Genomic DNA, 25,082 nt, shown 5'->3' on the forward strand with positions numbered 1-25,082 from the left:
ACTGGTCGCACACACACACACACACACACACACACACACACACACACACACACACACCTACAGGCAGTTTACAGTTTCCAATTAACCTGACTGCATGTCTTTGAACTATGGGAGGAAGCTTGAGTAGCAGGGGAGGAGATGCCACAGAAAGGCAGCAGAAAGCCAGACCATGGTTTTCATCATCATTGCGATGTTGTAAATAAACAGTAACCCAGTTAAGTTTTTAATATGATTTGTCTGTAATCTGCTTCAAATATCGCTCGTCAGAAACCAGTGTCAGCCTCTCTTCCCTCCGCTGCTGCCCTGCACTCCATGAAATTAGTATTCAATCAGCGCGCCTCTTAATCTTCCTCACACGCACACGTACTGAGCATGCATTAGCCATCTTTTTGAGCCTCTTTATCATCAGACAGTGATAAAGTAGGTACCAGATTCCATGGAAATAAGAAAAATAAATGGGTTTTTAAGCAGCTTTAATTGAGGTGTTAATTCCCATAGACTCTCCCGCTCGTCTCCAAAATAATTAAAACAAAACGGGCGAAAGAACGAGCTGAAGTCTTGGATCACTATTAGATCTGCTCTTTTGGTAATGTTATTATGACCATATGTATTTGTCTATTTATTAAAATATGGCTCAAAGAGCAAATATAAGCACGGACAGAAACGGGACTGATGATGATTAAACACCGACTGTAAAGCTGAGGCCTGACGACACGTCGGTGTTCAAATAACACCCCTCCTCCGTGTGCATGCGCTCTACATCCTTCATTCCGCGTTCCCAGAGTCATAAAGGTGCACGGCAAGTCACTCCCATGGCCCCTGTTTATAAAGTCTGATCAACCGTGCCGCTGAGCAGCATCCTCCTTCGGATCCACGCGCTCCGCTTCCGGTCCGCGTCTCCACAGTGCCCTCCTCAGGCCGCGGCCGCGCTGCAGCTGCCAGGACCCGCTGTCGCGCTCGCTCCGGCGCCGTCCACCACATCACACCGCCTCAGATATTTATTGTTAATAATTAGACGCGAGCCCGGGCCCAGGCCCAAGGCCCGCTCAGTATGCCGCAGACGCCGCTCTCCTTGTTTGTCTGGCGCTGCCTCGGGGCTTTCACCAGCACCACCACTTGTTTTGGTTCTGCTCAATATGTGTCCGCGGGGAGAGAAGCGCTGCTAAGTATATTTGTGTATGCTAGCTGTGCTCCGGCACTACAGCAATAAACACGGGGTAAATATAAAACTTTTAAATCTGTACAGGCGTGTCATGAACACGAGTCTCATCCCTTGAATAAACAAGACAAACACAGAATAGAAAAGCATTGGGAGTCAGATTTAAAGAGATGCAGTATCACTTCAGATGGATGTGCATTTAAAAATACAAGCATTCATATCCTAATAATGGTTTCACCTGTATCTGAAGACCACCCGTCAACACCTGCCCACCTTCCACAGCACCAGTTCGCATACAGAGGCATCGACCCCTCGACACCTTGTCTCCGGTTGCCTCTTTTGTACTCGCTGTCCTCCACTTTTGGCCTCCGTGGTGCTGCAGCGGCCAAGCGCGAGGCGAAGCGCGATGTTGTTTGGGCCTCTGGCGCCGCGTGGATACATGGTAATCCAGCTGTCAGCGGGGAGGCGGGAGGGGGCAAAGGTGAGGGGGGGGGGGTCAGGAAACGAGGAGAACGCGAACAGAGACGCGGCGGGACGGCGCAATTAGGCAAAATAAATGGATTTAAACAAACAGGTAGACGAGCAGAGAACGAGGAGACTCGATATACAGCAGCAAATGATGCTCAGGCAGCACGGAAGGCCGCTGCTGCTCCTTGACACACTAGTCGATCATGATCCGGGACCTGATCATTAGCTGAGCAGGCAGGAACACAGAATAATTGCCAGAAGTGCATTTGAGTTTATAGATAATTTCATAATATCTCATAATTGTCAGTTTGAATATGCGCGGCTCCCTGTTCACCAACCCCAGACACACGGCTCCAATTACACAGCGGTGCATAAATACAAATAATTATCCTGCCACGAGAGCGAGGAGGAGATGAAACGTCTCCAGTCTCGGCGAGGGATTGACGACGTATCGATTTTGCACTCACGCTGTGATTTGACGGCGGGCGTCCAGTAAGAGCTGCGGGCCTCGTCCCGCACCGCCCTCCCCCGCCGCGCGCGTTTCTGATCCGATCGTCGCCCACAGAAACGCTGATGACGCGATCGATCGCGGGTTAATGACGACAGAGCCCCCGTTCGCGAGGCGCGCGCCGCCACCGACGCCACACCGTGGCACGCGCCGCCGCCTGGCTGCGCGCAAAGCCTCCTTGAAGGTTATAAACGCGTATTGTCCCAAAGACCTTTGTGAAATTGCAGCGTGATGAGAAAGATTCTCACCGGCTTGCAGACTGAATATTGGATTCTCCAAAAAGTCAATAAAGGGGTTTGATCATTAAAGCGAATAAATATTCTCTCCCCTCAAAGCTATTTCAAAACTTGCGGTTTTCTATCACAACTGTGGGTCTTTTATTATTTCCTGTTTTGTGCTGACACACACAGACTGGCTGCGTGTAGCGTCGTATATGAAACCGAAAAGCAGCGCGCAGAGGAGAAGTTGCCAATGATACAGAGATAGCTCTATTAAAATGGATTACCTCGTCCCCCACGCTCACTCTTCCTCTGCGCTCTCCCTAAAAATAATGTATAAGATTTCTGTCAGAGCATTTTCAATAGATTGGCTTTTTGTATAATATCTGTTCCCCAGAGGAGCAGGAGAGGTTATTTTGGAGCCTTTGGTGGATGTGGAGGAAGCCATTTGCTGAGGAGGTAAAAACACTGTCCTAAGGGAATATGCAGTATTGCAGTCATTATTTGCCGGCCATATAATAGATGCAATCAGGGACTTTCTACTGCTGCAGCGAGCTGACAGGACATACACAGTAATAAAGCACGAGTCGTTTATCAGTTAGCGAGTGGAGTTCCCAATAAACCGCTGCCCAGCCGGCGTTCAGGTTCACGCGTGGCTCGATTCCAGGTTCTACGACGCTCTTTTAGAACGAGCTGATGACTTTTCAGTTACAGTTACTTAATGATTCATGAACATGAGACAATGACAATAACAGTTGTGAGAAATCACTATGATGTAGCCAATCATGAACAACAAGATCACTGTTATTGTTGATAATGAGTCACTGAGCCTTAAATGCAACTTGTATCCATTGCATGTGTCTCCACATCAGAACTACCCAGAACAGGTGAACTGATTTTAACACTCAAAGAAGCCGACAGAGCAGGATGGTGGCGAGTTCAACTGTGGGTCCAGGCGACAGCTTGTGCAGATTGATGACTCCTGAGCAGGTGGGAGACAGGCTAAACAGCGTCCGATACTACCAGAGCCTGGCTAAAGCCTGATTCCACCCTCATGAGCCTAAGGCCTGCAGGTGCTTTGGTCTCATGGTTTGTGATTTCCAGATTAAATACACTGAAACACGTCATCTCTACAGTAAGACCTAACAACAATAATCATGATGTCGATACAGTTCTTTATGCCGATGATTTGCAGCTGTGCATTGAATCTATAGCTCAGTCCGTTCACCTCAGATCAGTTACACAGATCCTCAGAGCACCTTCTTATTAAGCATATAGCTCTTTCTGACTGCAGAAACTTCCCCGTGACCCGGAGCTTCACAACCTGAGGGCAAGAGGATCGTTTGGCTCTCCATTTGTCCGTTTCTCATCTTCTTCGGTGCTGGACAGGGTTCACAGGAGGGTAAAGGAAGCACTAATTACCAGGTTCACATCACAAGCAGTTTGGATGTTGTGGGTTTTCCTTCCTCCCACAGTCCAAACACATGCACTTGGGTTAATTGGGGATTCTAAATTGGGTGTTAATGGCCGTCACCCCCCTGATGGACTGCTGACCTGTGCAGGGTGTAGCCATCGTCTCGCCCAATCACAGCGGAGACTGGCTCCATCTTCCTCCTAACCTTTACAATGAATAACGATTAGGACAGACTGTAAACATTGGACAGTGGTGTTCAGCTTTTAATACTTGAAAGTTTTTTATATTTAAAATGTTCCTTAGGAATCAATATCAAACAGATCCAATTTTTATTATCCATGAATCCTCTGGATCCTTTATTCATGACATTAAAGTGTGTATGTTGACGTAAGGGGCACTGTAAATCATGACGGAGGACTTTTCAGGCTCCTTATTTTTCATTTACACCACTCCACTCTCCATTTGCAGGATTCTGGTAGCTTGCTGAATCAAGAGAAAAAATCTGCAAGTAGCGGTACATTTTCCTCCCCAGTTGCTCATCTCTGGCATCGCATCCTGTTGCAATTAGATTCCGGCGAAAACCCACAAATCCAAAACCAAACACATCCATTCTCAGTTTACTCGTGTGGCCGCCTCTAGTGCTGCAGTAGCAAAACTGAGTGGAAACGCAGAGTAAGTAATGAACTCTGTAATAGGAGCCCGGCTTTGATTTCTCCGTGTTCTGTGCATACTTCATTTATGTCAAACATTGCATTTAAGTGGCAGGAGCTCACTTTGAGCTAAACAGTGACGTAAGGTCAGGGTAGGCGGGGCGTCGTCTTGCCTGACAATAATACTATATGACTAAAATATCATAAAATAAAAATTCAATTTGTCGATTTATCTGTGTCTGTAATTTTAATTATCTTAACATTTTACCGAGTGAAAATTGCTGACTATGGCGCGAAATCGAAAGTGCGGCGTGAACGAGGAGAGGCTGAACAGGTCCGTGCTTCATCCAGCAGGGGGCGCTGCTGACGTTATCCTAATGAAGAGCAAACCTGTAAAACTGATTTAAGCAGAATTTAAAGTTTTAAAAACAACTTAAAACTTCACTTAGGGTCTAAATTGAACATTTAAAGCTTTCTATACTTTAGAATAAGTATGAATTGTGAAGAGCACATGGAGGCTACAGGTCAGGTCTATGCTACTGCCATAAAAGATGTGTTCCCTCAGCACCAAATATGTGCCCTTAGGTGAAATAGGAATGATGATGAAATATGAATCATGGCCAGTAGTAATATGCATTCTGACAATTACATAGTGAAAAATACACTCTTTTAAGTTATTATAACTGTAAAATCTGACTCCGGAGGACTCTGCGCCTCACCTGCTATGAACTTGACCGCGCGCTACCGTCTGGTTAGATCTTGACCTGCCCCCAACATCCGAACTCGAGGTGTATTTCTGTGAGTCTCCAAATCTGAGCAGTGGCATGTTAACATTCACTTCAGGCGGAGTTTGACGAGATGCTCTGAGATGCAAAATGAAAGAACAGGCTGCATCAAAGTGCAAACTGTTCTCTCCTTAGTTGAAAGACTTTTGTAATAGCAGCAATGCAGATTGGCCTGTCTGGGACCATAATCCAGTCTTAACAAAAAGAGGGTAGCGTCCTAAAGTTGCAGTGCTTTAATGAACTTATCATACTCGTCCATGTTGTTTTAGTCATAAATGTTCTTAAAATACCTACAAGATAGATTCTTGCCCCTAAACTAATTTGAGGCGCATTTACGAGCTCGGTGGCCTTTTATGGACTGTCAAGGGCACTTCCTGCTGTAGCCCCGGTGAATTTCCAGCTCTGACATTAGCCACCGCTGATGGTGAATTCAGCATATTAGCCACTTCATTTACTGTGGGCCCTAACCACACTCTCCCACTCCAACAAATCAGACTCAGCACTAATAGCAGCGGGTGTGGGCTGATGGAAGCGCTGTCTTTTTGATGCGGACAGCAGCAGTGCATTTAAGTTAATGCTGTTGAATAATTACCCACCCTGGTGAACAGGCTCAATAGCAACTGCCACTGATTGCATTCAAATTGTTTACCAACCAATTAGTCATTATGCGAGGACTCGAAGCGGAGGAGCCGCGGACGGTCGATCAATCAGTGCTTGTCGTTGCTCGGGCGGCGAGTTTGGTCACTAACAGCACCCTGGGTACTAAAACTGATTGGAAAATGCCTTTTGTTGCAAAGACAGTTGTCTTTGTATTTGGGAGTGCTCCTCTGCTGGCAGTGGGAACAGCGAGTTCTGACTCCCGGCGCTCTCTGCAGCCATTAAAGGCGATCTGCATTCGGGCGGCACAAGGACGCGAGCGCAAACAGAAACACAATGCCCGCTACTCAGGAATGACAGGAGCTCTTCAGAACGCTGACAGGAACACCTTCACAGATGACTTTATAGAAAAGCCAGACTTTGAGAGTGTAGTTATCCTCCCACCGCCTGTCGTAATGGGTTCAGACGCTCGGCGCATGGGCGGCCGGGTAATGACATGCAAAGTACGCACTGTGCAGGCGAGGTAATGGATAAAATCTATTTTCTTGTTTCCTGCGTGCCAATTTGGAGAGTTCTTGGAGGGAGCCTGGTCGGCACGACGCGTCCGGCCGTCGGCGGGACTGACAGTAATGAGCCCATCAATAAGGAGCCTAAGATGTGCCCCCTCAGCCCTCCTGTCCTGCCCACCGGATGAATCAAAGTCTCCAAAGACGCTCGTATCTGGACCAATTTATGGCTATAATACGGCTTCCCCCTGCTTCCAGCCAATACTGCTGAGTGGGTGCTTTCAATCAATGCATATGAATGAAGAAATGAAATATGTGCCACTACTCTGATTTTATAGCACCTCAGAGCAAAACAACACCCCGTGGCTGCAACAAGGGATGCGAAGAGTTAGTTTTGATCGGACGTATGGGGATAACAACTTATTTACCCGCTTTTTGAGGAGAAGGGGAGAAGATTGACCCGCGCCCTGATTAACGGAGGATTAGACTGTTTGCCAAACTCTGCAGGACGTTATACCAGGCTGGCATATGAATCATCGTTGTAGCCGCAGCCAGGAAATCCTCACATACAGTAAATGAATGCTGAAGCGCCGGTGGAGGCGTTAAACTGGCTGCATGTCGAATTCAACACACAGGAAGGAGCCGGCCGGGCGCCGTATTCACACAGACGCGCGTGTCGCCGTGGCCATGCAAATAACAAGCTAAAGTGACATTTCACTCCCAGTTCAGCCGCCGACGCGCCGGAGACGCTGGTAAAGTCGGCTGTAATGAAATATTGAGCACGGGCTCAAACTGAGGGCTTCCGCGGCGCCTTTCGTGCGCCTTCATCCACTCGTGCAGTCAGACGTCTGGATGAAATTAATACCTAGACTCCGGTGAGTTCTGGGCGGGACCGTGTCATTCACGCAATCACACATTGTAAAGAAAGTGACATTTCAGCTCTACTGGTTGTTGACCAGTCTGTTAACGGCTTTTAATGGACGCTCCCTCGCGTGCAGGCGTCACGCAGCACCAGTTCTCATCTCCGGCCCGCTATGCAAATAGGCACATTTATCTTCTGTTAGTTGTCTCCAGTTTAATAATGATGCCAGTTAAGGATTCAGGGCAGGTAGGGGAGGGAGCCGTTGTTATCTGCGCTGAGTAAACAAGGTTTCCTCATCGGCAATCACCATGCGTGGCCGACGCACGGGTTTCCAGCTCGGAGTGGACTCCAGACGCAGCATCGTGGGGTTTTGTTTGAGTAGAAGCTTTAGGAAGAGACGTTAGTCCTAAGGTAACGCGGAATGTTTGCCCACCTCAGCCTAACTTAACTCTGTGCTCTCATTCAAATACAAAGGGGCTTAAAGGATTCCTGAGTCCGACTTGTGGTGGAAATAGTGGAAACCATCCGGAACGGGACGCTGATGCAGAGTATTTGACATTCTCACGCTCATCTATTGTACATGATATAATAAACGCTCTGTTCTGAACGCTTCTCATTTGTGTCACTCCACCGTCTCTCTCCGTCTCTGTAAACTGTGAATGCTTCTCCGCGCTCCATTAAGGCTGTAAAGAGTCTGTAAAGATCATCTGTACGCGGCGATGATGACGCTCCCGTAACCCCATTTAAGGTTTCACTGCTGCTAAAATGAGCCCTGGTGTAATTCGTAGGTGATAATGACGCTCGGACCCCAACTCGTGTGGCATTTAGCCAGGCAGGCTCAACGGGGGCGCTTCCTCACAGCCAAACGACACCGGACGCCGGGCGACGAAGGCAACGTCAAAACCCCAGAAATTAACAGATGTGAGACCTCCAATATCTCCAAGACATTTGGATGATTGCAGCCCCCCCCCCCTCCTCATGGCTCCCGTCCGCTTCGTAGCATTTATTAACACTGATAAACCTCTTACCTGTACATTTCCATCCCCTTTACCTTTTAATAAGCTCAGTTCATCTGAATTCCATTTGGCCACAATCAGGCGGGGCGATTTTGCTCCGGCTCCCGCTCTCTCAAGGCTAAATTACGCCTCGTACATCATCATTTCCTTGAGTCTGAGCAGATGCTCGTAGCAGAATGGGGTTGGGAAGGGTGCATCAAATTAATCTAAATAATTGGTCTTGTTTGAGCAGCTCCCACACTGATCCTGGACAGTCTAATGAAGATACCCCCCCAAACACACACACACACACACACACACACACACACACACACACACACACACACACACACACACACACACACACACACACACACACACACACACACACACACACAGGATGAAGCTGGCCCGGCTCATGTAGCAGCATGTGTCACTGGCCCAGTTAAGTGATTACAACTAAGGTGAGAGGACTCGCAGTGTGTACACTGATCCCAGCACCCATAAGTCATAAACCATGTGTTGGTGCCCTCAGGTTGATTATAAATAATACCCTCAGCTCCATAGCTAATGATTTATTATTGGTTTAAAGATGAATAAACAAATAAACTTAAACATACAGTACTGTATGTGTAACACTGGACATAATGTTGGGGGGCGAAACTAGTTATTACATTTATTTTCACTGCTGCTCTAATATATTTAATAGCTGTTGTATTGTTTTTAGCTCCTGCACATGATGAAACAGGATGTTTGCTCCAATATTAGTTATTCAACCTCCAGTTATAAATCATGACCCTAATGAGATCAGAGCGTTTGATTACAGAAAGATAAAGGGAGTACATTAAAGAACAAAGAGGATTTATTAATAATATTTTCGTGCACCTGCACATTCACTTTAACGTGAGCACTTCCCTATTCTTTGATTTCTCTTTTTCATTAGGCAACTAGTGTTTTCATATTAAATATCATCTTTTATGGGCCTTCGCAGAAAAAGATGGACAAGAGACCAAAATTAAAATCAAATTCAAAACCCAAGAGTGGTGAAGGAAAATCTTTCCTTAGTTTGAGCAAATGAATCTATAATTCTTTTAAAAAGTTAAAAGTATTCGTGCAAAGTGCCCCAACTGTTTGCAGGAAGCTCACGCTTTAAATGCACGGCTGCTCTTCAGGTCCTTTTTTTTTTAAATCGCTGCAGGGAACATGGCTGCGGTGGGAGACGGCTAATTAAAACACCGGCACTAACTTAGGCGTTGATGCCAATGCGATCGGACGTCCAACCGGTCTTTTGGGCAAAATACAGGCAAGTGCCCCAGAGCCACAGAAACCAGTAATGTGTGCGTGTCACTGGTCGTTCATAATTTATTAGGTGTCAATTTGTTCTGTCTGAGGGGCTTGTGTGTCTGACTCCGTCCGGCCAACTCAGAAAACCTTTCAGACTGGCCTTCGGGATGTTTTATTCATCCAGCTGAATAGAATCAAGGTTAAAAAACTTATTCTCAGAGCTGCAGTATTGTATAGTTCTATAGTTGTCTAGTCACTGTGACTAAAAGCCTTTGGAAACGTTCCACCTGTCGCCGTGGTTAAGAGCAAGAATTAAACTCCGGGAAAACCCAATTAGCAGCGACAGCAGCCTCTGCGTGCGCGTGCGTCGGCTTTTATCTAACAACAGGCGCAATTCGGCTGAAATCACCCACAAATATTTACAGTGTAATTTGTTGTTATCTCAAAGTCTGCAACGGGCAGGTTTCCGTTCGACACGGTGGCATTTGGTCGTCGAGCGGAACCAAACTATTCGCCTCGTGCGTCTCCACGGGAGCAGGATTAATGAATATTGTTGCGAGCAGGAAAACAAGACTCTCCCATTTGGGTCAGATCTATGTCAGGAGTCAAACCGCTGTTGTGTTGTTCCGAAGCAACTTTGATGAAGTGTCTATGCAACGGTGATTTATACGGACAGGCTGGGGCGAAAGGGGAGTTGGGACGCGCACAGACAATCACGGGGCGGAAATGGGCTCAACATGCGGATGTTTGTCTCGGAATTGCTTTGATAAATAAGACTTTCCCGTCAACCTTCTGTCATTGTCCCGCACCGATGCTCTCTGGCGTTCATAAATTAATAAGAAGACGCCCGAATGTCAGCTTTGCTCCGGGAGCGTTTGTCTCCACCGTCCTCACCCAAGCGGAGGTCAGACCTTCTTCCGTCGTCTCCGCGCGCACGCGCGCACGCTGACATAAATGGCACCAGACGCAGAAAAGTGAACGCAGAGCACGGCTGAACGCGCGGGGGGAGCTAAGTGTTACCGTGATTCGCTGTGACAGCCGCGCTCCAGTGAAGCGCTCGATTCGAGCGCAAAGTCAACTTCGTGCGTCGGTTTCCGTGGGTGGGTGCGTTCGCGTCGCGACAGGGGGAGGCGCGGAGGGAGAGAGGGCGGGCGGGGCGAGGGTCAAGCGGGAGATGAATGCACAACAGCGCGTCTTCCACGGCTACGTGTGCGACACAGTGTTCCTTTATTGATGAATGAGCGCGTCTACGTGCGTCACGTGACTCACTCATTGAACTCACCTGACTGGCAAGAAACACCTGTTGGCTCCATGTTCAGGGGTTTCTCACTCTAAAACGTGCTCGAGATCATACCAAAGGTTTAATGCTTCATCTTTTCAGCTGTCTTCAGCGCATAACGAGCCGTGCAGTTGTGAAAGGACACTATAAATAGCTCCTGCTGGTTCAGAGAGAATCTGAGCCTCCGGGGAAAATGCATTTAGACGAATCACATCTTACGCTCGCGGAGGAAACAATGACGGGAATGTTTTAAATGGCCTCAACCTTTGTAAGAATGAGTAAACACCTAGAAAAACTGGCGGCGCTCGCAAACGCTGACACCGGAGTGAAATATGGGCGCTTCAGGGTTTGTCGCAGTTAAGAATCAGTGGAAAATACCAAATTATGCTGCACTAAGGCGAAGCCGTGGCCGTGAATTATTGACATTTTAGGTGGTGTGACGTCTTTTTAATGGCATTTTAAGATCACTCGCTCGTGACTGTTTATATGTGAGAGCATTCTGAACGGCTCAGTGTCTCAGACGCGGCCGCGCAGGTTCATGGAATCAAGTGGGCGTCCTCAGACTACGCTCCTACGCACCACCGAAGAAGAACGTCTCGTGCTGTGACGTCACACCGACCCGCGGCGGTTGCAGACAAGAGGGGCCCGCGTCGACGCTCACAGCGGCTGTGAGCACAAGCAGCGGCGAGGTCGCTGCCCCGGAGACCGCGGGAGCGAGCGCGGCACGGCGTGTTCCTCCGCGGGGCCAGAGATCAGGACGCGCCGGTCCGCGCGCTTGTACTCGGCGGCGGACGCCGAGGACCGGGAGCCGGTGACATCACACGGGGCCGCTCGCGGTGACTCACACACGGTAATTACGGCATCAACCTGCCGCTCTCGCGCGGTTTGACTCCTGCCCACCTCGCCGCTGACATTTCCACCTGCGACATTTTGACAATCCCGCTCAAATCTCGAACTGTGGCACACACACACACACACGCACACACACACACACACATAAAGGGCAGCAATTAGCTGCTAATAAATGTACATTCCCTCTATATGTCAGCCATTCCATGAGCTTTTCTCTCTCACCTCTCTTCAGGCCTTGCTTTTTTTTTTCTTTTAGGAAACTATATTTTTGCCTCGTGCAGGAGCCCGTGGAGCGATTGTGAGCTGCAACTAGGAAATGGGCTGAATGGGGATATCACTCAGCCACTTGACTGGTGGAAAAAAAAAGCAACATGTGCTGGGGAAATCGGAGCCTTTTTTTGGAGGAGTCTGTTGATATCCTGTTAAGGGATGATTCACTCCGAGTGAGGTGAATGGAGAGCGGCGCCCGGGCTGCGCGGTGCGAGATGCGGGGGGATGAGGTGGCCACGAAGCGGCCAGCGTAACGGGTAAAAGCGTGTGAAAAACAGGTTCGTACCGGGAGAGGGAACGTAATGGAGTGTTTGGTCTGGAGCAGCGGTGGGTGGCTTTCTGTTTGTGCTCCTGCTTCGCCGGCTGAAACGAGGCCGGCGCACCTGAGGAGCGAACATGACAGATGCTGATAGACCCTGACGCAGACTGATAAGCCCCCCCCCCCCCTCCCCCGGTGCCGTCCACAGCGGTGCGGGAGCCTTATCGTGCGCCGCGCCGCGTCGAGTCTTCCCTGACATCAGCACAACCCATGCCGCCGCGTGACGCGTGGCGCGTGCCCCCCCTCCTCCCCGAGCGTGACGGAGGCGACGCGCGCTCACCCCGGTGGGACCGGAAATTAAACTTGACTCACGCAATTAGTCATCTCGTGGCCGCGACTACCGTACTTTATCAACATCCCGAGGCTTGATTGAGCACCACTCGAGCTGTAATGATGTAGAGCAGGCGATTGAGGAGAAAGAATGAATGACGAGATGACAGAGTTACAGTGGGTCTATGTAAATGGGCTACAAATGTGCCTCTCCTCAAACCGATGTTTAGGGTGAGCAATAATTAATCCTCGCACATAGCTACTGAGAAATGCTTCTTTTAAGTAGCAGCTTGCGGTGGAAGCCGTATTGATCCTAATAAATGTGCAGCACAAGAGCAGGAAGACGTTTCTGCGAAGTTACCAGACGTCCTGCTGTCATATTCAGTTGAAGCTCAAGACCAGCTTCAACCTTGAATATGTATCTTAGTCACATAGAAGTAAAAGCAGTGGGTTTGGGTTTTCTTTGGTTGAGCATGAAGCTTTGACATTATTCCATAACACCTCTCAACCGCTGCTTGTTAAAACGCCTCTAATTTCTCCTGACCTGTCGCTATCGATCTTTCCATCTGTTTGTATACGCGCGCCGCTTAATCAATTGTACTTTGGCCTCCGACTGATCCCCATCACTGGAAATTATGCCAATCAGAGCTTGGCCCGCTGAATATGTGGACTCTGCATCATGTTAACTGCTACTGGATCCTCCGGTGGGCGGACGGGGCTGGAATCAATGAATGCAGAGAGGATCTGAGAGTGGGCAGGTCACGGCGCTGCAGGCACGCGGCGCGTCTGCTGGGAAAAACACACATCAGTGGCAAACACGGCGTAGCCGTTTTACCGCGTGACTCCCTCACCCCGTACTTGTCATTGCTGTGGTTTAACCCCACCGAGATCCCCGGCGTCACCGTAATTATCTTAAAGAATGAGAGCAGGGGACAGAATGGACGGTGCGGCGTGGGATACACTCGCACAACCTCTCATCAAAAAGTATTGTGCTCCACGTGAACATGTCGCTGCTGGGGAAATTACATTGCTGAGGGCTCCGACTGCTGCAAAGACAATCGCTCAGCGCAGGTATCCATTAAGGGATGACTTTCGCTTGCAAAACAGCGCAACCAGCTAAAATGCCAGGATGCAGAGACAGCACCATGCAACAATCGCACGAAGACCGGGCGTCATTGATGGCAGTCATTTTCAGCGCGTCCGCAGGGATGTTGTGTGAAATGGCCAGTTAGTGCGGGGCAGGAGGGGGTTAATAAAGGAACATAAGTAAGACGAGCTGGAAGTGGAGTGAGGAGAAAAGCCTGCACTCGGTGCCTCCATCTGAGCTCTCTCTGATCCTCTCCGGCTGCATCATGCCCACATTCATCCTGAGAAATAGAGCTGCATCTGTCACACTGTCGCTCAGTGAATCGCCCTCCATCTGAATTACCTACTTCAAACATTCAAAATGGGGAAGAGGATGAAGAAGAGGTTTGTATGTGGTGAGGGGGGTAAAAAAAAACCCTAGCCCGCACATTACTTCTACCCCAACCGTGGGAGGCGTTGTCACGGAAACCAGCAGCCACTTTTACCAATCACACACGCGTGACAGTTCATTTTCTCCCCTGGATTAGAAGCGCTAGCGGGCAGAGCCGGGTGACAACTGGGTGGCAAAGACAGACACGGCCCAACTAGAGGCGCAGTGGAGAGAATTAGCAACTGCTAATAAGTTCAGTGGGTGGCAGCTGTTCCCTCACCGGCTCCAACATCTGTTTGTCACATCAAACAATTCGGTCGAGGCGCAACGGATCTTTACATGTTGCTGCAGCAAAACTAAAAAAAAAGGAAAAAATGTAAATCGCATATCGATCCATCACTTCTGCTCCTTCGCCTCCAGTCGTCTCCCTCCTCGCTTCCTTAATATGCACTTCAGTGTGATGCTCATGCCAATCATGCTAAATATTCCATTCCACTCAGGTTGCCTCGCGGATTCATAAACGCGGGTAATGAAAAATGTTAGCACGGGTCATATTCAGATGAGGCATTGTGAATTCAAAGGTTAACATCCGAACCGGCGCGCGGCGGAGATTGACAGACGCGCTTATAGGCGGACATTTCCACGGCGCGCGCGGAGGATAACGGTCACGCCTCGTCTCCCGGAGGCGCGGAGTTGGAGCGCACCTATATTCACTCGTCCAGCCCGGCGAATACATAACGTACAGTATATGAGCGTGACTAGAATGGGAGGATAATAACCAGAGAGGTGCCAGTAAAGTAAAGTATATGGTGTAACATCGCGGCTTGAACTGCGGGAGAAATAAATTACAACCCTGACAGAATATTTCTCCACGTTGGGAGAGTTGAGAGACGCCGTCGTCCATGACACCATTTCTCTGTTTATTGTTAATATGTAGTTGATGTTTTCCTTTAATGAGTAGCGCCCCCCAGCATGAACCGCTGACCTCCACGGACGCGCTGCGCCGACTTCGCGCTTGCTTTTGAACAGACGCTCCTCTCGTCTCGTCGCCGCGCGCCGTCTCAACCGGCTGGTGATCATTTCGCGTCGGACCCTCTCTCGCGCGTTCCTCGCAGCAACCTTGATAACAAACGGCGCGGCCTCCCCCTCCTCCGCCCCCATCAAACGCAGGCAGACAGTGGGAGAGGCGGAGGAGAGATCAGGGCCATCTGCTGCGAACATCTCGCGCGCGCGCTCGCTCTTTGATTCGTCTTTTTGTTTGGTGGAGGCAGCCGTCCCACTGAGCCTGCCCCACTCCGGCGTGTCTTCTCCACTCCAGCTGTACTCCTCACTTCAGATGGCATGGTATATTCAATTAGCCATGCCTCAAGCTGAGGCTTGCTATTCTGCACGCCTCTCTCTCTCTCTCTCTCTCTCTCTCTCTCTCTCTCTCTCTCTCGCTGTGACTGAGGAGCATCTCCCCTGAGAGCAGCACAACACCTCCTGTCATCTAACCTTCCATTGGTCCGAGCCTCTCAAAGCTAAAGAGCGGTGCAGCACTGCCCCCACAGGTGCAGCGTGTCGAGGTGGAGGATGCTTTCACTCGATGGGTGACGTACAGGTTTGTAGTCACGTGACTATGTTGGACCTCTTAGTAGACTGATGAGTAAAACTCGTTTCCCCTTAAAATGAAAAAAAAAATAAAAGTTTCCCATCATTAGATGTTTTTAAGGTCAATGATGTCATTTTCTGGTGCACGGGAGGTCATTTGTGGCCACCGGCGCAAGCTCACAACAGTCCCCAATGACTCTGTTTCATCAAAGTGAGCCAAAACGTCAACAAGCCGCCGGCCGCGTTCTTAGTCACACGTGGGCACTTCCTGCTGCGACACGTCACTCGTGAATAACTCCCATGTTTTTTTCTCATGTTGGGAGGATTTGGCGGCGCCGCTGACATGTCATCGCTGCCTGTAACATCCGCCGGAGGATTATATGCAGCGCAAGCCTCTGCGGTGTAAAATTGGCCGCACAGTCGATGCTATAATGAATAGAATCTGTATCATGTGCATTGTTAAAGTGTTTTCCTCAGGTCTCTATAATCTCCCTTTGGAATCTGTAAAGCAATTAATGCTTGCTAAAGTCATCTAAGCCTAAATTGAGGCTTTGCAGCACAGAGGATGCTTATTCTGTGCTGCTCTGGGAATTAGCTGCTGTTTGACTGGGGCAATTGAATCAGCCAGATGCTCCATACTGGCCTGTAATAAAGCTCCGTGTACTGCACAGCTAATTTCTCAGGGGAATACGCCCAAACAAGGGGAAATATTAGAGATAACGCCGCAGTCTGGTGATGCTTATGGCTATTGATAAAGAGTAATGAGTGATTTAGCTTCACCTGAGGAAAATGAGGGCATCGTGAACAAAACATCTGGTCGCTATCAATACTTCAAGCTGCGCACCACTGTAATTCCACCCCGCTCCAGCACTTGCTGATTTCTGTTCATTAATCATTCCATTTATCTGCGGCTGCCCACACTCTCTCGCCTGCCTTAGCTCAGGCATCAGCAGCCGGTCCCATTCAGTGGAAACGCGCCACGTGTTCCCTCGCAGCCCTTGAGAGAAACCTTGCAGCGAGAAGAGGCTCTCGGTCCTAACAATTGAAAGCAGGTAGACCCAGTGGAATGTTTCCATGCCAACAGTGAGCGGCGTGCTAAGATTTTCGCCTGACTTATTCCCCCCCGCCCTCTGTGATGTGATTGGCCGCCGGTCGCAGCGGCGCTGAGACTCTGGGTCTCACGCCGTCACACACATTCCCTCCAGATTTGTCGGGAGCAGTGTTTTATTTGGGTTTCAGTGTTAGGATGCTGTTGGAACCATGACGTCTGCTCGCGACTGTGTACACACGAGGGAGCATGTGGAGGCCTGACATGCCCACACGGGCATTCACTGTGTTGTGCAGAGCAACAAACAATCGATTTTCTCCACATGTGCATCTCTACTTGTCACTTAGTACAAGTCCCACCACCACATACTACACACTGCTGGTGCTTCATTCAGTACACTTTTCACCAAGAGGCTACCTCTATTTTGCAGGATGGCCTTTGTCGACCCCTCTTGGAAGGGCCCATTTCACCCTGCAGGCCAGTCAGCAGCTCCACTGGAGCAGCTAAGGCTCTTTAGCAACATGTCAGGAAGCTGCAGTGAAGCTAAGAAAGCTGACCAGAGGAGTCGGTGAGTGAAGCTCGAAAAAAGTCCAATGTTCATTTTCCAAATCAGAGCTTAGGTTTTGTTTATGTTTTACAAAAAGGGGGGGAAGGCTACGTGTCATTTTCTATCTAGACGAGTAGCACTCTAGGTTTTGGAAATCCATTTTCAAGAGGCATTTCTCAATTTCCTCCCATTCAAAGTGTGTTGAATGGGAGAAAATGTGTCTTTTACATAAAATTGCTCAGTGGATATAACGTATTGGTAAAACATAAAAAAGCATATATCAAACTGGAGCTCTATTTCAGAGGCAAACTGGCCTCAGCACACAACAGCCCCAGAATGGGCTGGATGAAACAGTCCTATCAGTCACTTGTCTTGGCAGCGCGGCACTGAACAAGCATAATAAGAAGAGCATTAATACGCCGGTGCACAGAACGAAGCTGAGCATCAAACACAACACCTTCCACCCGCCTCCGTGCTGGACTGATGCAACGCCGAGCAGTTGTGTGTTCAGCTCCCAAACAGCCCCAGCCTCTGTCTTGCTCTATTAGCGCAGTGAGCCCTGCACACCGGCTCAGGTTTATGAGTGCGATTTAGCAGTTTTACAAGCGCATAGACTTTTGATGATGGTTTTGATGATGGCCGGTGTCCTCTGTCTGGCCTTGAACGTGTACTCCAGCTTTTAAAGAGATAATTCAACTAGTTATTTTATTTATATATATATATATATATATATATATATATATATATATATATATATATATATATATATATATATATATATATATATATATATATATATATATATATATATATATTGGAGTCAATGAAGTTTCATCCTAATCTGGCTAAGCACAAAGAGGTCTGTTATTTACGATAAACAAGACGTAGTCGCACACGATTTATCCGCTGCCTTGAATTAAACAGGGCCAATCTCAAACGTCTAGCCGATAATTCATCAAAGTGAGAGGCGTGATCAAAATACATACTAGACTCAGTGTGAACCAAAGTTACTAGTTGTTTTCTAAAAAAAAAAGAGATAAATAGGGTGGATGCAACTACATCCATTAAATGTGGTCTGGAACCTGACCTGAGTGACCAACAATAGCTTAATTTTTCTTTCATAAGCACCTAATGTGAAAGGATTCAAGCTTAGATTGTCTACATATGATAAACGCTGAAGAACACAGTCGCTGCATTAGTGTTTTACTGTCACCAGCCTTGAATCATGAGCGTGAACCATTGCTGCCATCTAGTGCTTCCATCCATTTGTTTTTAAAAGAGGAAACATAAAACATGATAAATTAAGTTAATCCTGCCCAACCCATACATACTGTATGGATCTGTCCAGAATTCTACCTGCCAAGGTTTTATGGCTTCTGCTTGTGCTGAGTCTGCTCAGTATAAACCCTGGTAATCTAATGCACAAAGCGCTAAGCAATTAGCCACACTGTGGGGAACCTATCAGATTTCATTCATTTTGAACAAGACTGATTTCTCAGCATGTTTCCAATCCATACATTATGGAAGGAGGGGGCAGATCATTTAATACGAACACATGCCGAGTTCAAAATTACTGATTTGCAAATGCAAAACATAATCAGCTGCTTCTTGGAGGAATGCCATTCATCATGATCTACAGCTACCGGTAACAACTGTAGTACAGTGTAGGCACATTTGTAGAAGCAAAAACTATTGCTATGACTGAAGAAGTGAAACCTTTAATTGTTGTGCAAACAGCTCATGTATTAAAAACTTAATATCAAACATATGCACCATTTGCTATTTAATATTTTTAAACTATTAATGTTAGTGAAAGGCTGAGTTTCTGCACGAGGCCCACAACTCAAGAACCAAACACATCACCATATTGTACAGCAACCATCTACCACGAAGTGGTACCCAATAATTAAACAGGCAGATGTTTTCCTTTATAAATTTAAACTTAAACCTGTGCACGCATCTGAGCTTTGAACATCGATTTTAATAGGAATCAAAGCATCTTGCACTGTCATTGAAGATAAAATATCAACAAACCAAAAAACCTGTGTTTGAATATCCCTCAATCTTGGCAGTTTCTTCTGCAACTTCATTATGTTTTACACTGTTCACCCAGAATCACTGTAATGCAGCATTTGTTTAACATGCGCCATAAGTAAAACACACAGCCATTTAAGTTGGACAAAGAGAAAACATTTATTTCCACCAATTTTTATCCCATCGTGGCCGTTCCGTTTAAGCGGGACCCTCTAAGGACAAAGCAGGGCAGAACATCTAGTCCAGCTGTGGGAGAAAAAAAACGAAATTTTTCAGGATAAATATCAGAAAATCTAAGTGCGATGTAAAATGAGTGCTGAAGCAGAATTTTCCACTTACCTTGATGAATCCGATGTCTTTAGCGTACTGCCTGAAGCACTGGCGACACATGTTGAGTCCGTATTTACGGATCAGGCCGTGCCTGTTCGAGCATACCCGGCTGGAAAAGAAACAGGGTTAAACAGATAATCTACTTTAAAAGAGTAGGCAGGTGAAATTATGTTTATGAAATTCTGCACGCGGAAGCGCCAATGAACTCCAACACGGTTGACTACTGTTCTAAGCGTCATAGCTTGCCAAGACTGGCGACAATTAACTCTACAACATTTTTAGACTAAAAGATTAATACTATCCGCTTTTATTACTCGTAATTTATCAAGCAACATTCACCACGTGCAGCTTTAAATCATAAACCGTCACCGGCCGGCTGAACACAGCGCTAGCGCGGAGGATGGGGAGGCGCATCGCTACCGCCATATTAGCTTAGGATCAGCACCCATGCGGTGCACCTTTACCGACAAATTATTAAGCTACGACACACACAAGCGCATTCAAACTGGCTCGCTTTTGGACAGTTGTCGATAATGAACGCTTTAAAGGCGTTACTGACCAGGATCGAGATCCCTGTCCGAATTTTCTGGGGTGACTCCAATAGAGTTGCTGATGGCCCATCTTGTCTCTTTCGCTCGAGAGTCAGAAAGGAAGACACAGAGACGCGCGTGCGCACATGAACTTTTTGATACGGTGTTTCCGGTTGTATGGTTGGCTCTAGCGCCACCTTTTGTGACGGAGGCCAAAACTGCAGCAAGTAAGTGTACAGATTGAGTGGTAGAACCATGGAGAAACAGAGGCGCTACACAAAGTACACAAACTCTGTATGTACGAAAGTGAAAAAACTTGAATGAAACAATACTCATCTACAACTAAAAACACTTACTTCAATGTTGTCTTTGAAGTAAAAATATTGAATACATGCTTCAAGTTTTGCTTAAAATAAAAACTGTATTTCCTATAATGTCACTCTTACTACTATAATGTTATGAGACAACAACTAAATCACACATTGAAGCTCGATGAACAAGTCAAAATAGAAAAAAAATCTTTGCTTTTACTCTTTAAAAATAAAATACCCGACTTTCATCATAGCAAGTCATAATGTGACATAAAGGCTTGTGAAAATAAAATATATGTTGCGAAAATATTCTACATATTTATGAATACATCTCGAATTTTAAATTGTTAAACTGGAAAGGCAACACCAGGATCTACTAGCATAATGGCTATATTATAATTAATGTTACATATTAAAAGGTCTAAACTGCTTTACACAAACATACAGTATATGAAACAACTTTGTGATATTCATGGTGAAATAGTTACTGTTCACATGAATAAATTGTTTTATATAAACAGTTGTTTTTTTCAAGTGTGTTTTCTAAAACTGGTTTGTGTGTAGACGTGTAGAATATTTAAATTATATACCTATCTAACAAGCATTGGATCAACAATAAGTCCTATAATATTTGGAGGAGCGTCTCCACTACTTGATGCTCCTGATGACGGCGTTAGCGGGAGAGGGACGTGTTATCGGGGTGTCGCGGGTGCCCCCCGGTGGCCCAGTGCATTGTGGGACAGCGCCAGGCACCAGCCCTGTATTTGGGATTGTAATTCGGAGCTAGCTGATAGTTGCGTGCCGCCCGCAGGAAGGTATGGAGGAGAGGGAGACGCCACCGTGCTGATGTTTCTGTCTGGAATGACCGCGCGGCTTCTCCGGCTCTAGGCAAGTAGTCCAGCGCTCAACATGGTTGTTGTGTTTCGCCATAGTCGATGTCGTTGACGGGGTCTGGTCCGGGAAGACGCGCTCCCCTGCAAGTTGCTAGCCGATGCTAACTTAATGTTAGCATTTCGTGGATGATCGCTGCCGTAAAAGACCGTGGCTGAAACGCCAGTTGTTTGTTTATAGTTGCGGCGAGAGCATTTAACGCCGTTCGGTGAAATGCGAGCAAAATAGGGGCATTTCACGTGGAAATCAATGAAAGCTGTCGCTGGCTCGGCGTGTCTGACAGCGGCCAATTCGGGTCAGAATAACTAACTGTAATGTGCTGGAGGTGAACCATCGGCCGCGCGTAGACAGAAAACAACGGTGAATTAACCAGGATCATGGTTAAAATAATTGAATTAAACAGTAGATCAGAGCAGAGCAGGACAACAAACCTTCAAACGTATTTGGCTCATGTTCAATCTACGTAAAAGCATCTGACATGTAGCCTATAGAGACGTGTACACTGTAAACTAGTGTCTTCCAAGCAGCAATGGATGCAAATAGTGACTGCTGAGCTGAAGAGTCTTTCTTCAGAGACAAGACAGGGACCAGAAGGGAGAGACCACTAATTTAATAACAAATAAACTATGGAGGTTTGCTCACGTTTAACCACTGAGAGCTCATCGCTATTGATCATGCACTTGGCACCAGGGATGTATGCAGGAGAAGCACAGAGGATTAATCCACATGGAAGATATGTGTAGCAGTGAAGGAACAGAAGCAAATGTACAGTTCTAAGTGAGACATGTGTTAAACGATGTTAGAGGTTTTAGTGATGCTACATGCAAATGGGTGGTTGTGTGAATGTAAATCAATGCTATTGTTGCATGCAAGTGCTTTCAGTAAGGCTGCATGATTACTCTTTATTGCATGGTGTTGATGGAGCATCATTAGGTGGTGGAATCTATTGTTGCAAATTGTCAAGGTCTTCAAAATGTTCTTTACCCGAGTTTTAAAACAGATTTTAATAGTTATTACTAAACTGATTTGTCATCTGTAACCTACACTGTATTTGTGGTTCTGTCAGAATTCTTTACCTGTTTGTGTTTTTAACATCAGCTTGATAGCATCGTGCTGCGCTAATGTGATTTGCTGGTTTGTTTTTCCATGCAGGTGGTTCATGCAAACTGCTACGCTGCTGCCTCCTTGCACCCATCATGCCTTATGGAATATTCATCCTCCACCTATGATATTCCAGCAGGTTCTGTTTACAGCAAATGTTCATTTTTGCCTACAACTAGATTCATAACTTTGTTTTGCTCAGGCCCACTTCCTGTACAAAGCAAACCAATATAAGTTTACTATTAGTCTCCACTTTTTGTTCCACCACAATCAACTTTTCTCCTTTCGCAAGACGCTGACGTCCTATCATGCGACTCCGAATCTACAAGAGGAAGGTGGTGATACTGACTCTGGTGGTTGTCATCTGTGGCCTAGCTTTCTGGAGCAGCGGAAGACAGAAAAAGAATGACAGTGGCTCGTTCCCTAAGGAAGTGGAGACGGTGAGGAGGAGCAGCAGCAGCGGTGGCAGCAGCAGTAGCAGCAGTAGCAACAACCATCTCCTGGTGCAAGCCACGCCTGCAGTGAGCCGAGCACCGGTTCTACCTCCAATTCTTCTGGCTAATGACACATACCCCGAAAAAGCAAAGGATAAAGAGAAGATACCCAGGCCAGAGGTGGATAACACCACGTTAGTCTACCGTGGCATTGTCTTCCAGCTGAACTTTGACCAGACAATAAGACACGAGGAGAGGTTTAAAAATGCACGAAAGAAAGATGATCTGGTTGTGGTGGTTCAGGTCCATAACCGGCCGGAATACCTTAAGATATTAGTGGACAGTTTGCGAAAGGCCAGAGGTGTGGAGAGCATACTGCTGATATTCAGCCATGACTACTGGTCCCCGGACATAAACAAAGTGGTGGCTTCTGTTGACTTTTGTCAAGTCCTTCAGATTTTTTTCCCCTTCAGCATCCAGCTGTATCCCCAGGAATTCCCCGGAAATGACCCCAAGGATTGCCCTAGAGACATTCCCAAAAAGGACGCCTTAAAGCTGGGATGCATAAATGCGGAGTACCCCGACTCCTTCGGCCACTACCGTGAGGCAAAGTTCTCCCAGACCAAGCACCACTGGTGGTGGAAGCTCCACTTTGTATGGGACAGAGTCCGGGCCCTGAAGGACCACAAGGGTCTGGTCCTGCTGATTGAGGAGGACCACTACTTGTCTCCAGACTTTATCCATCTGCTCAAGCTAATGTCTACCATTAAACGAGAGCAATGCACAGACTGTGACATCCTGTCACTGGGGAGTTACAGCCACATCGGCTACTCCAGCAAAGCGAACAAGGTGGAGGTCAAAGTCTGGAAGTCCACCGAGCACAACATGGGGATGGCTCTAAACAGAGACACCTACCAGAAGCTCCTCCAATGCACCGACACATTCTGCACTTACGACGACTACAACTGGGACTGGTCCTTGCAGCACCTGACCGTGGCCTGCTTGCCGTCCTATTGGAAGGTCATGGTGTGCGAGGCGCCGCGGGTTTTCCACGCCGGGGACTGCGGCATGCACCACAAAAAGGCTTCCTGTATGCCAATCAGCCAGAAAACCAAGATAGAAAACGTCCTACAGAGCAGCGGGAACCAGCTGTTCCCAAAGAACCTCCTGATAGCAAAAAGACTGCCTGCCAACGGGGCCGGAGGCGTGGCCCCACACGTCAAAAACGGGGGCTGGGGCGATATCAGGGACCATGAACTTTGCAAGAGTTATGTTCGATTACAGTGACCTTAATTGCTACTATTATTCTATATTATTGTCTCTTTTGCATCCTCTATAAAGAAAAAAGCCTTTTAAAAGTAAATCTTTATGGACTTCTCTTCATATTGCCTGTTTTATTGGACTGTTCCAAATAAAGATGAATGTTGGATTTTTGGCTCCTTTACCACAAATATATCTTTACAATGAACGATTTAAGTGATTCCTGGCAACTCTGCATTGTTTTGTAAGCTGCAATTAATAATATATGAAAAAATATATTGTTGTGTTTTCTCTAAAAGGTTTCAGATGAATATATGTCTTGAGTGTTAATTCACCATAAATATAGAACACCTCTAAATGCTGGTGAACGGGTACAAGCCGGCAGCCATAAATTTGGTGAATCCGCGGACTTTCTACCGTGCATGCATAATAAATTAGAAGTTATTTATATCGCATAAATGTACTTGGATCAAAGAGGATCCTTTGAGACACCTTGTTCCATTTAAATCTCCCTCTTAGCTCATCTTCCACAGGTTTCTAGAGCACACCCAGCGTCTCGTTACTCCCGACTGCCACGGCGTTAATACACATTTCAGTCATACATGCATCATGGGGCGCGATCAGACGACTGCAGTGTGTTTCATCGCTCTGTGTTTCCGAGAGGGACCGTGGCCAGGTCTTGTTTTGTTGCAATGCATCACTGTCACGCTTGGCACCTGGGCGACGGTGTCTTTGTGCCGAGATTGTGATTTCACAGATAAATGCACATGGAGAGTCTGGAGCGATCCCAAGGCGCCGATACAACTTTCTTGTCCGTGTTGTTGCTATTGAAGATGCATTTACATTTTAAGTGCTCGGGCCCCGGCTAGGTATCGATGATTTCCGCTGAGACTGCATTGATCTCCTCCACCCTCCAGCAATGTTTAACAATCAGTTCTGCACACTGTACAAAATCTGAAATAACTGCAACGTGATCATCGACTGGACCCGTGCTGTCGTTCATGTAAAATATATCCTCTGGCAGACTGCTGCAGGCCTTACAGGCTCCGCCCTCCACATAAACTTCTACATTTTGCATGAATTAAATATGAGAAGCTTAAGATACAGTAGATTC

At 47.1% G+C, this 25,082-nt stretch overlaps 2 protein-coding genes and 1 long non-coding RNA gene across 3 annotated transcripts; 1 reads left to right on the forward strand and 2 right to left on the reverse strand.

Moving 5' to 3' along the window:
* Positions 1-200: 200 nt before the first annotated feature.
* On the reverse strand, positions 201-2,438 carry LOC114849771 (uncharacterized). Its single transcript, XR_003784695.3, has 3 exons — positions 2,095-2,438; positions 1,398-1,610; positions 201-1,272 (listed from the first exon to the last, which is right to left on the reverse strand). It is a non-coding gene; the product is annotated as an uncharacterized LOC114849771 (long non-coding RNA).
* Positions 2,439-19,245: 16,807 nt separating this feature from the next.
* Positions 19,246-20,160, reverse strand: rps29 (ribosomal protein S29). The gene is made up of 3 exons (XM_029141557.3): positions 20,001-20,160; positions 19,451-19,550; positions 19,246-19,357 (listed from the first exon to the last, which is right to left on the reverse strand). The coding sequence occupies exons 1-3, from the start codon at positions 20,060-20,062 to the stop codon at positions 19,349-19,351; spliced, it is 171 nt and encodes a 56-aa protein (XP_028997390.1). The 5' UTR covers positions 20,063-20,160; the 3' UTR covers positions 19,246-19,348.
* Positions 20,161-20,997: 837 nt separating this feature from the next.
* Positions 20,998-24,244, forward strand: mgat2 (alpha-1,6-mannosyl-glycoprotein 2-beta-N-acetylglucosaminyltransferase). The gene is made up of 3 exons (XM_029141556.3): positions 20,998-21,170; positions 22,326-22,413; positions 22,567-24,244. The coding sequence occupies exon 3, from the start codon at positions 22,583-22,585 to the stop codon at positions 23,993-23,995; it is 1,413 nt and encodes a 470-aa protein (XP_028997389.1). The 5' UTR covers positions 20,998-21,170; positions 22,326-22,413; positions 22,567-22,582; the 3' UTR covers positions 23,996-24,244.
* The last annotated feature ends 838 nt before the right edge of the window (positions 24,245-25,082 follow it).

Source organism: Betta splendens, chromosome 24 (genome assembly GCF_900634795.4).
Source record: "Betta splendens chromosome 24, fBetSpl5.4, whole genome shotgun sequence".
Lineage (NCBI taxonomy): Eukaryota > Metazoa > Chordata > Actinopteri > Anabantiformes > Osphronemidae > Betta > Betta splendens.